The sequence below is a fragment of the Centruroides sculpturatus genome, unplaced genomic scaffold (assembly GCF_000671375.1).
Source record: "Centruroides sculpturatus isolate CEXI.00-Female unplaced genomic scaffold, Cexi_2.0 scaffold489, whole genome shotgun sequence".
Lineage (NCBI taxonomy): Eukaryota > Metazoa > Arthropoda > Arachnida > Scorpiones > Buthidae > Centruroides > Centruroides sculpturatus.
The window spans coordinates 55,924-68,299 of NW_019384739.1; the positions used below are offsets into that span (position 1 = coordinate 55,924).

Sequence of the window (12,376 nt, forward strand, 5' to 3'; positions counted from 1 at the left end):
ATGCATAGCCACGCGCACTTTTTGACAGAACATGGCGGATTTTAACCACGCGATACAACTAACTAATAGAAAATTTCACAACCAATTGCCGCTATTTTGATAATCTAGGTACTCTAACTTTTTCCTTTCCATTGGTTGTACCAAAGTTCAGCTTCACCGGAGGAAACCATTCAAATTGTAGTTTTGTTTTTTTTTTTTAAATCTTCATACCTTATATCAAGATTTACGTTACGGTGCAACGTAAGCAATGGGAATGCGGGCAAGTTTTCCTCAGAAAAACGCTATACTAGAGACATTATTATGAATCTATGTACGGAAAAATTAATGATCTCCTCCAAAACTCGATAGGAGCCTGTGCTGGTAGATTCGCACGATGTTTCTGGTGATTTATGATATTTAAATCTGTTCCAAGATGCTCGGCGATTGTTTCAGGCTCTGATATAACACATTGACTTTCAACAACTGCATTTCCACAGTGATTTCTCATGATGTGTGTGATTTTTTAAAATAAAAAATAATTGAAAAGATTTCTAAATGAAAATCTTTTCTGAAATCAATTAAATTAAATGGAAATTTAAGCAACTCGTTGGTGGATATTTTGCGAAAGAGTGTATATTTAAACGTTCAATATTTAAATTGTTAATATTTAATAAATTTTAAATCAAAGATTCCAATGTCATTACAACTATATTATGAAGTATTATTTAAATATCTATTTCTTAATTCTTAGTGTGTCCGTTAATGCAAAATGACAGAAATAAACATTGGTTTGATTAAGCCCATAGTTTTGACTTTAAACATTATATTGATTTTGTATAAAATAAAATATTCAAAGATTGATATAAGATTTTTAATGTACTGTATATGTAATGTATTGTAATATATATGTAATGTATATTGTCATGTAATATATTTCAATGTATCACCTGGACACTCGTGCTTTCTATAGCAATTTCAATGCCTTCCATACTATTTTTGTCAACTCTACAATCATCGATCTTAATATTAAGTTTTTTAAACCTTCTTGAAGCTTGTGAATAACTAATGACAGACAAATTTTTTCGTACTTGCCGTAAATATCCTTTTATAAACCTATAAACAAATGTAAAACTCAACTTCAATATCTGTCAACTGTGAGTGCTATGTAATAAGAAAACACGACAAAACACGTGGTTGCCAGATTTACTGTTGACCATTAAGAGGAAGTATTGTGAATGATGATAACGGCGTTGAAAATTCGAAAAACGGAATTTTCTTTAATTGAATATAACTTCTTAGAATCACGATTTTACTTTGAAACTTACTTGTTTTTTGGTTCATTCACTTAAAGTATCATATTTAAACAGCAGATCCACATAATTTAAGATGAAAACAACACAATTAAGTACTATAATATTAATTCAAAGCAAGAAAACGATATTAAAATTGACAAATTTTATTTATGTTAACTGAATTCCGAGAGTTGTGAATGGACGAATAAAAGAATTTACATTGAAAAATCTTCCATTTTTTGTGTCGATTACACTTTAAATTTTGTAATATTTTAAAATATTTCGTACTAAATTTACGTACTCTATGTACTGAATGTACTAAATAAAACTTTTTCACTTCGATGGAGAAACAGTGACAGAGGTAAGTTAATAAGTTCAAATCTAAGTTTGCATTGCCATTATTAGAAGATGTTTTGTAAACAATTTACATTATTCAGATAAATTCATACGAAAAAAAAATGTTTGAAAAAAATTGACAAACAAATGGTGTATTGAGTGCTTCTGAGTAACTTTCTATGAAGAGAATTACATAAAAACATACATTCGTTTAACGAACAATTTTATTTCTGTATTGTGAGAAAAAAGTACAGAAACGTATATGCTGTAATATGTTGTATTATGCTGTAATATTTCAATATTTCTTATTTCACAAATAGATGGTAATGAAACAGAACACATGACACTTTCGCTTTCAATTTCAGTTCTTTGTTTCTCAAAAACAAATATATTTTTGTATTTTTGAGAATAACATTTACTCTTAACAGTAAACTTTATTTCTTCGTAAACAAAAACATCTCTTAAAATTAATTTTTAAAATGATATATTTGTAATGTTAGTGCTTGTTAATGATAATGTTAGTGCAACTTAGAATTATCATTATTTCGTGTATAATTTATTAAGTAATAATTTGTTGCGAATGATTAGTTATATTTAATTATTTCTTAATTAAAGTAATCGAATAAACGAATAACATATGCAATGATATTTTAAATTTCACCATATATTAGGTTTGTGGTTGTGGTTTATTTGGTTATGGACACGTGGCCGATCTGCCTAGGGAGATGCCTCCCAAAAGTACTTCAATGTAAAACTGGATCCTATTTAGGTGTTAGAAACGTGATGAAAACCCGGAATCCCTACCTAGCCAGCACGTTGGCCAGGCGTGAACTCACGACCAACTACAGTGTTTAGTGGTTTTATCCACGAGGCCTCTTGTGGGCGCGCCTATTCACTCGGTAACAAACGACTTTCTGCAATAATTGTAACAATAAAGACATTTCGGTTTTTTTTTGCCTCTATGTCCTTACTTTTATTGATTTCTGTTTATATCTTTCTCTACTTTGTCAGGAGAAAATAAAGAGATTTTGTTGTTTCTTTGCAGACACACTAAGGTGACGTATTTCAACACTTGGCAAATTATTCACTATTTATTCAGTTGGGACGCTTTTTACATTTCGCGTTTCGGGCATTGGCCCCTCTTCAGCCAACATAAAGCACAAATCACTAGTGTACAGATGTCGTACAGGATGGACAGTTTCATATTCTATATATCACTTGGAGAACAAACGGGGTCGAGGATAACCGCTTGACTACTGGCTTTCGAATATGGCATTCTTATACTGTGGCCAGTATTCGTATATTGCACCTAAATTCATACAATAACTGTTGACACTCTTTTCCGAACAAGTTTCACGAAGTCATCTTAGCGATATTATCTAAAAGTTCATAAAGACATACGTTTTCAGTTGTAGCTTTTCGTTAAACCACTCTCGTGTACAATTTCCGCAACGACGCTATTTGGCAAACTAATTTACATATTTAAGTGAGCAGATTTTTGAACCAATTTCGATATATAATAGAAAGTGGTGTATAAACATGAATTATTATATTAATCTTAACTTATTACTTTACCAATATTTATATATTCACGAACATTAAACTTAGGTGATTTTCTTCGTAATTACAACCAATCAGCATCAACTTAGTTACAATATTTTTATCCAGTTCTCACTGATTTTAATGCTTAAATTTTTATTTATACAGTTGTTATTTTTATTTTTTATAATCTCGACGCTCTCTTTGAATTTTCTGTTGTATGTTTTCTTCTCTTTGTGTAGAATCTGTATATTGGCTTTATCAATATTGCAGTCGTTTAGTACACAATGATCATGGAATACAGAGTTGAATCGGTGGTACTTTAAATCAGACATATATTCTTTTACTCTCAATTTAAGTTTTCGTTTTGTTTCTCAAAAGTTGGTTTTACAGGTACATGGTATTTTATATACTATATTTTTCGTCTCTTCTTTATCTATTTTTTGTTTTTTAATACCCTGTTTGGCCTTTAATCTAGAGAATAGATTTTCATACTTGAGAGCAAGTTTAATATTATTTTCTTTCATTTCTGTATCTATTTGCTCATACATAAGAAACAGCATAATAACAACAACACGGTTTCATCAGAATCAAACCAGAGATTTTGTTTTGATTTTTTGACTAAGTTCTCTATTTGATAGACAGAAACTACGTTAGTTTCATAAATTCTATTAATTAATAAACAAAGTACAAAGCAGACAAAAATAAAAACAAAAATCAAAAACATCTCAAATTCATGCTTGGAAATTGGGTTAAAATATACAATCGATAACTAACTACTTTTTCCAGGGAATAACAATGGATTCTCCAATACTCAGCAACACTGGCAATAGAAGCAGTCCGTTAAGAGCAGCGAAAACCATAATCAACAAAATTATTTTGAAAAATATCACAAAAGTATAGGAAGGTCCAAATGCCAAAACAACGACACCCAAGACTGTAGACAAGCAACCTTGAATTACAGGATATCCCGTGGAGTACAAACTATATTTAATTTTTTCTTCGGATGATTCCTTCTCGGATGATTCCTTCTGGCAACACTTATACGCGTATGCCACGTGAGCCGAAAAATCGATGCATAATCCCGCACTCATCATTAAAATCAGGACCGATATCAGATCTAATTTGACATTCCACCAATTCATGTAACCCATTGTCTCTACTAGAATGCAGACGACGTTTAATGACACGCAAACGGTGCAAGAAATATCTTGTATCATCAAGAGGAATATCAGACTTACTACAAAGACGGCGACACCCACGTTTTGCAAACAGATAGCGGGCATATTCAATAATTGCTCGTAGAAAACAAATAAAGGGTTGTATACGATTACGCGGTATTTGCTACGATCCGCAATCTGACGTAAACCTTCTAATAATAATTTCTCATCAGTTCCGGTTCTGACGCTTTTGGACGAAACAAAACATCTTGAAGCTACAATTTGGTTTCTCTCTCTATCCCAAGATAGATCTTTTCGGAATTGAATGGCTGGCTTAAATCGGAGAAATACTTGGTTCAATCCTTGTACGAAACCTCGTGGATCGCTCGTGTTAAAATCATTCATCAGATAATTAAAGTCGTTATTGTGAATGAAAGAAAGATATTCTCGTATCCAACATAAGGAGTGTTCGCGTCCACTGATATAAGGAGCGTTCTGAACCATTGATAAGATGTTCTCTACTTCTTCTTGTACACTGGGACTTGAATAATCTAATGTCTGGTTAAAAACAATTTGTATTACGTGTGCATAATCCGTAAAATACAAATAGTAGTCATTTATGTATTTCGTAAGATAAGAGGAATATGGAAACACCTCATCCATATTCAACCCCTGTTTAATATTTTTAATGCTGTAAATGCTTCCTGCAATATTGCATACGAACATAAATACGATTAGAGTTTTCACTGATTTTCTCCCGAGGAAGGTTCCGAAATTTTTAGAAACGAACTTCATAGCTTTAGACTGCTTCCTGTCTGTCTCCTCTTTTCTGACTTCGGATGTTTCGTTTTCTGAAAGTGAAAAAAAAAGTACTTTGCGAAATTATTTTACGATTCTTTTGTTACTAAAAAAAAGGTAATTATTTTAAGCAAATTCTGCAGTATTCTTATGAGCAGTTGTAGATTATAAAAGTTTTAATACAACATTTGCATACAGATAATACAGTTAGTTAGTGAAATTTGGCAGCTATCACTGAACTACTAAGGAGAGTCAATTTTATGACACCTCGTTTCTCTAGCTTCACAACAATATATTGAACCGCATGACTATTATAATAGTTGATGATAGCTTAAAACGCACAAGTACGCCCGCTGGCCGTAGATGTTAGACGCTCGTCGTAAAGATAAAGAAATGTTATGGTTGAGATCAATGTAAATTTTCAGTAATCGGACAATACTGATGTAGATTCACATGTAGCGCGCGACCAGCTCACGATGGCTATCGACTCGTAGACTTTGTGGCGAACTTTGACCTCGAATATCTCAGCTTATAGAAGGTATTTGAAAATTCCGGTTTCGTCACGACATCGGCGTTGTTAAGTTGTACTTATTTACAAAAGACTATGTCTAAGGGTCATGCGGTTGCTTTGAACTTCGATTATAGACAAAACACTGACTTATAAAGCTTATTCTCGTTATGTGCCGCTCAATTATATTTAAATGACTTTATAAAGAATTCATGTGACATTAATCCTATGTAATGAAATTTGTTAATTGCTATTAATTACATATAGGACATACTGTCTTAGAAAGAAACACAATATAATGCTCAAATTCAAATGTCATTTTAGGTCTGCGGTAATGTCACCTTTGACTTCTCATGTTTTGATAAAAGTATTGCTGTCATCAAATTAATCAAGCCGTTTCACGTGTTTTTCTTTCAATATTACTTACTTGTGATTGTAAAAAACCGAGTAAAATTCGCTGCAATAAAAGCAGCTTTCCTTTGTAAAAAGCTTGAAGTAGTTATTTGTTTTGCCTCTATGTCTTTATTGATTTCTTTTGTATCTTTGTCTACATAGGACTTTGCCCATTAATAGGACTTATTATACTGGTATAGTTTCTGTTTAGGAAATAGAGATGATCTTATTCAGAAAAATCGAAATAACATATTGTTTCACCTATCTGCCTTTAATTTTTCTATTTCTTCTAGTTTCTTCCTGCTGTTTGTATTTTCCACTTCACTAGAATTTCGGCTGTAGATTATTTAATACATAATTATTATATACTGAAAGTGATATTGTGTGTTGTACATTTTGATTGGCTTGTATGACAAATCTAGTTTTTATCTCGGGGCGGACTAATGCTGTAGAATAACAGCAAGTGACAGAAATGTACCTAACATTTCCGGAAAAATTGGAGGGAGATTCTTCCAATTCTGACAAGATAATGTGCCTGCTCATCGTGCAAAATTAAAGTGGAACTGTTTTTCGCAAATGGTGTGCGTGTTACGGATTGGTCTGATATCTCCTCATCTTATATAAATTCGTTTGGCATATTAGCAAAGAAAGAATATTCGAATGAAAAGCTCTATATACATAGTGGAATAAGTAAAACAGGCGATAACTGATGCTTGGCAAGAAACCACAGACGAGAAAAAAGTTATTAAACAAATTCCAGTAAGAGTTTACGGAGTAATTAATAAAAAGGTGGACATATTTCTTATTAGTAATAAATAAATTCGCTTATGATTTAAATTCTCAAGTGTTTCTTATCATTTTTGAACAATTATATTCTATACAAGATTGTTAAAATTCCTGTATAGTACATGTGTGTTTTCACCGGATACTGGTGTTGGCAGGCCGTTGGCCGCACATGTAGGAATTTTAAACGTTACTTGACATTTTCGTCGGATATGACGTTGGACGGGCACGTACTCCTTCTATTCTGCGAGATATAAACGTCTACAAACATAATGCTAGAAGCGTTTACCATATTTGTTTTCGTGTCATGTCGGAACGAACCGGAAAGTCGTTTTCGTAAAAATATGTAATAACGTAATAATGATACGATCCTCGATTCCTAGAGCGGTAGTCTGACGCCTTAACCGTCTGAGCCATCTGACAGTCTCCACTCATATGCGCGCACAACATTCTTTGCCTGCACGAAAAAAATAAATTCACACGAAAATATGTACTTACCGAAATGCTTTTCTTTTACTGTGTAACAAAGAATGGAACTAAGACGACGTTCTTCTCTGTAGCCATCGAGCGCCATGAGACTTCCAAAGAAGAAGATCTGATAGATGAGGTCGAAAAATACGGACAGAGCGCTGTAGCAGCAAAAGATACGAACGACTCTAAAAGGTGAAGTGATTCCAACACAAAACGAAGCAAGATTAGTCAAGGAAGTGATGGTGATGGACACTCCCGCTTCGGAAAAAGTATGGCTCATCCTCTGCATCACGCTGTCTTTTGCGTTCGTTCGCCTCCAAGCAGACAACAAAACAAAAGAATCGTCTAGGCCAATACCTACAAAAATCAGTGAGCGTTAATTTTTCGAAAAATTGATCAAGTACAAATACACACAAAACACTAGAATAATTTTTAAAATTTTCACGCAGAGTACAGATGCAGATTATTTGAGAAAACACGAACAAACTGTCGTGGTTTAATGAAATTTGAGAAAATAACATTATAAGAGAAACAAATGTGTAATACTTGACGATGCTGTCACAGTGAAGTAATTGAAGAACAGTGTATCCCATAGAATTTGTTGCAATGTTTTCCATCGTAACTTGCGATGTAAATATGATTTGTAATTAATTGAACTTATTTTGCTTTTCCACAATTTTAATGCCACTAAACGTTTTAAAACTGTTTGACACTTTAACAAAGCTGATTTTCGTAGTGTTGGAATAAAGCAAAAATTTTTGGAATTTTAAATTTTATAGTAGCCTACAACGCTAATTTAAAAAGCAAAGAATAAAACATAGTTTACTCAAGAAAATAAACGCCATTACATTCAACTGCCTTCTTCCATGGATTGGGCAGGTACGGTTTCTTGCTGAATAAAACTCAAGCTATTCTACTGAAAGAACTCTGCAAATGTGATTTTCATTTGGTCATCAGCAAATCGTTTTCCATCCGAGAAGTGTTGCGTGGAGCTAAAGAGACAGTAGTGGAATGGTGCAATGTCTCGTCTATACGGGGAAGAAAGAGAATCTACCATCAGTGATCAACTAGCTTCTAGTGGTCAACCTTGAGGTGTGGTTTTGCATTCAGATTGTATTGAACTTTAACGTTCATTTTGCAGACCATTCCATTGTCAGATGAATGACAAAGTACAATGGACTAGTCACAACCAAGTGTTTGGCTTATTTCCCACAAGGTGATGGGGTTGCTAGGACGGAAGGTTTTTCTCAGGAATGCTCATCTTCGATTCTTGTCTTATCTTATTGCTTAACTTAAAATTGCTAAACCAATCGTAGATTGTATACGTAGAAACGACTTTCCTGTGAAGCAATTGTAATATACCGCGATTAGACTTAGTTGATTCTATACGAAATTCTATACCAAATAGAAAATCGGACGTCTATGAGTCTTCAGAAATCGTTAGTAAACTTCATGCATCTTTGATATCGCCGCAGAAGATGTTTTCACTCGCGATTGTACATCTCAATAACCTTTGTTTTACATACCCCAGAAGATAGTTGGAAATTTTATCCGTCGAAGAGCGGTTTCGAATATTCTACAGAAGTCTAAAAAATTCCAGAAACTTTTGCATCAATGTAGTAGAATTTTGAGTCGACAATTATAAGTCATAAAATAATAAAAAACATATTTAGAAACTTATCCCTGAAATTTTTCATGATAGCAAATATTCTAAAATTTTATGTACTTACATTCAGAAAATTCCTTTGTAATTACTCTTTGCAAAATAATACAGATGTTTACTGATTACTGTATAAAAAATAACTAGAAATCGTACCTATGAAAAGAAATAGCACCGTTGTATTGACGTCAGAATATTCCATTCCGCAGTGTAACAGCAAACCAAACGATGCTATAACTGCTAAACAGGGACTAAAACACCCCGCTAGTCCAATCCACGGTTTACTTCTGACGATGTCGAACGTCATACAACTTGCCACCGAGAAGAAAATTACTATAGGACTTATTATATATGCGAGCGGAATGCTCAGTTCTGTGTTTCTGTTAGCTTCGGCATTGACACTGCGAAGAGTAAAAAAGGAAACATCGATGTGTCGAAATTCCGCTCGAATCATTATATTCAAAAATTCCTCTTCCCACTTTAAAGCTACTCGTTTCTTCTCTTCTGTTCCGAAATCCATAAAATAGAAGAGACGAACGGCCTTGAAGTCCGTGATGTATCCAGTGTCATTAGTTGATACTCCACCTAAGTTCATAGCATTTATTTTTACATCAAAACCTGTTCGTTCTACTGGATATCTAAACACGTAAAGAAGCAAATAATAAAAAGAAATTGTACTCACTTGTCAGATGACATTATTCTGGGATTTTAAATTAATATAGCTAAATGATTGAACTAATTCGGACGTAAGTTTACTTTCTGATAATCTAAATCGTCACAGACGAGATAGTAAAAAACGATGGATGAAGGAATACGATACAAAAACTGTAATTACACGGAAATAAATAAAGTATGGAATCATTAGTAAACAAATAAGAATAATGTGCAAACAGGCAAAGGAAAGTAGTTGAATCAATCATGTCTGGAAATGAAACAAATGGCAAATGGGAACGACTTAAAAAGAGTATACGAAAAACTAAACTTAATCTCAAAGAAAAAATGAAATGCAGAATTAAAACTCTGAAATTCTTTGGCTCGGACTCAGAATTGGGAATGGAAATATTTAATTGCAGAAAGATGAACAAATGCTACAATGAGGAATGATCTCTACGGAAATGAGGAGAGTTTAAACCTAGAAAGAATGGAGGCAAAAGAAGAGAATACAACATTTCTTAAGGATGACATTTATGCTGCATTGAAAAAACCGAGGGACAGAAAGACACCAGAAATAGATAAAATACAAGCAGAACTCCTTAAGGCTATGGGAAAAATGGAACAAGAATCCTAACTAATTTTTGAACAAGGTTTTAGAGGCAGATATTTCGGTTGATTTCACAAAATTTATCTTTATTCTTGTTCTTAAAACTGCGGGTACCTTATATTGTGATAAACGCAGAACTAGTAGCTTGATAAGCCATGCCTCAAAGGTTTTAGTTAATATCATACAGCGAAGAATAGAAAACTACATAAATGGAGGCCTTTACAATGATACGACTGATAGGAGAAAGAATAATTGATTATAATAGAGAGATATTTGAATGTTCGTTGATTTCGAGAAGGCCTTTAATAGTGTTAATCAAACGCTGTTATTTGCGACTCTGCAAAAAATAGATATTGATAAAAAAATTATTGAGAATAATAAATTTTCACAAATTGTAATTTTATCAACACTATCTAAAGAAATGTAGGATTTTTCCTCGTCTAGACTCTAGACCAGGGGTGTCAAACCTTTTTTCTTTCTGGGCTACATTGAAAGAAGTCAAGGAGTTTTGGTCCACAAGTATATATAATATATACTTGTGGTTCAATATTATACAAGTATATTTAAGGAGTAACATGTCTACATTATAATAATAAGTATCAAAACTTTTTTTCAAGAAAAAGGATATTTTAAAAAATTACTTCTACAGACACTTTTAATCTTTACTTAGAAATCGATAAATTCATTTATTAGAAAAGAGTCAAACGAAAATTTATTTGAAAAACATAAATGTTTGTATTATTTGGGTCTCCAATTAATAAAACGCGACGAAACATTATAATAAAGTGCATTTTTATTCCACAAATCTAATATATAATCGAGACGGGTTCATAATGATAATAATAATTAAACAACACGCATTATGGTTACAATATCAGACATGAAAAAACAACACATTTTACACTGTCACATCTCATGTACATGGACGACATAAAACTTTATGCATCCATACAGAAACAACTTCATCAACTCCTACAAATCACACATTCATACACTAAGGACATACAAATGGAGTTTGGTTTCGACAAATGCAAAAAACTTCACATAGAAAAAGGAATCCTGAAGAAAGAAAGTTTTGCACTTGGAAATGGAGATGTTATTGAATCCATGGAAGAGGGCGAGCTCTACAAGTATTTAAAATTCCAACAGGCCAAACAAACAGAACATACACAAATAAAGCAAAGATTAATTAAAGAATACCAAAGTAGGTTAAATGCTATTCTCAAAACACAGCTAAATGCAAAACACACAGTTACAGCAATAAACACATATGTCGTCCCAGTACTCACATACTCTTTTGGAGTTATACATTGGACTCACACAGATCTCGAGCAACTCCAAAGGAAAACAAGAACAACACTAACTAAGCATAAACAACATCATCCTAAATCCGCTACAGAAAGATTAACCCTTCCACGTAAAGAAGGCGGACATGGCCTGATTGACATAGTTAACCTTCACTACAAACAAATACAGTCACTGCGAGAGTTTTTCTACAGGAAACAAGAAACATCACAATTACATAAAGCAGTAACTGTAGCAGACTCAAATAACACACCATTAAACTTACACTCGCATCTTACAGACTAGACACAACATATAAAAAGCACTGACACCATCAAGCAATCGTGGGCTCGAAAGGCACTTCACGGCAGGCATCCTTATGGCCTGGCCCAAGATTGTGTTGACAAAACTGCGTCAAACAGCTGGTTAGATCGGGGATGCCTCTTTGGGGAGACGGAAAGATTCATGATTGCCATACAGGATCAGGTCATAAATACTAAAAATTACAGAAAACACATACTCAAAGATACAACAATCGCAAATGACACATGCAGAAAATGTCACATCATGCCAGAAACTATACAACACATCACATCTGGGTGCAAGCTCTTGGCACGGAGATTATTTACACAGACATAATCAAGTAGCAAATATAATACACCAAGAGCTTGCAAAGAAACACAAATTGGCAGACATCCACGAACCATACTACAAGTATATACCACAAACAGTATTTGAAAACCACACGCACAAACTGTGCTACGACAGAGCCATAATTATAGATAAAAGAATTCACCACAGCAGACCAGACATCACACTCATTGACAAACACAATAAAATCACATACATTATAGACATAGCCATTCCAAACACTCACAATGTACAAAACACATGCACTGAAAAAATTAGCAA

General features: G+C 33.3%; 1 protein-coding gene across 1 annotated transcript in view; it reads right to left on the bottom strand.

Annotated features, from left to right (window-relative positions):
* Positions 1-3,905: 3,905 nt before the first annotated feature.
* LOC111628325 (patched domain-containing protein 3-like) overlaps positions 3,906-12,376 on the bottom strand; it is an 11,163-nt gene continuing 2,692 nt past the window's right edge. Inside the window, exons 2-4 of the mRNA XM_023372089.1 lie at positions 9,076-9,557; positions 7,287-7,616; positions 3,906-5,157 (exon numbers count right to left, since the gene is read on the bottom strand). Of these exons, the coding sequence (XP_023227857.1) occupies positions 3,923-5,157; positions 7,287-7,616; positions 9,076-9,557 (2,047 nt within the window). The 3' untranslated portion in view covers positions 3,906-3,922. The remainder of the gene's footprint in view (positions 5,158-7,286; positions 7,617-9,075; positions 9,558-12,376) is intronic.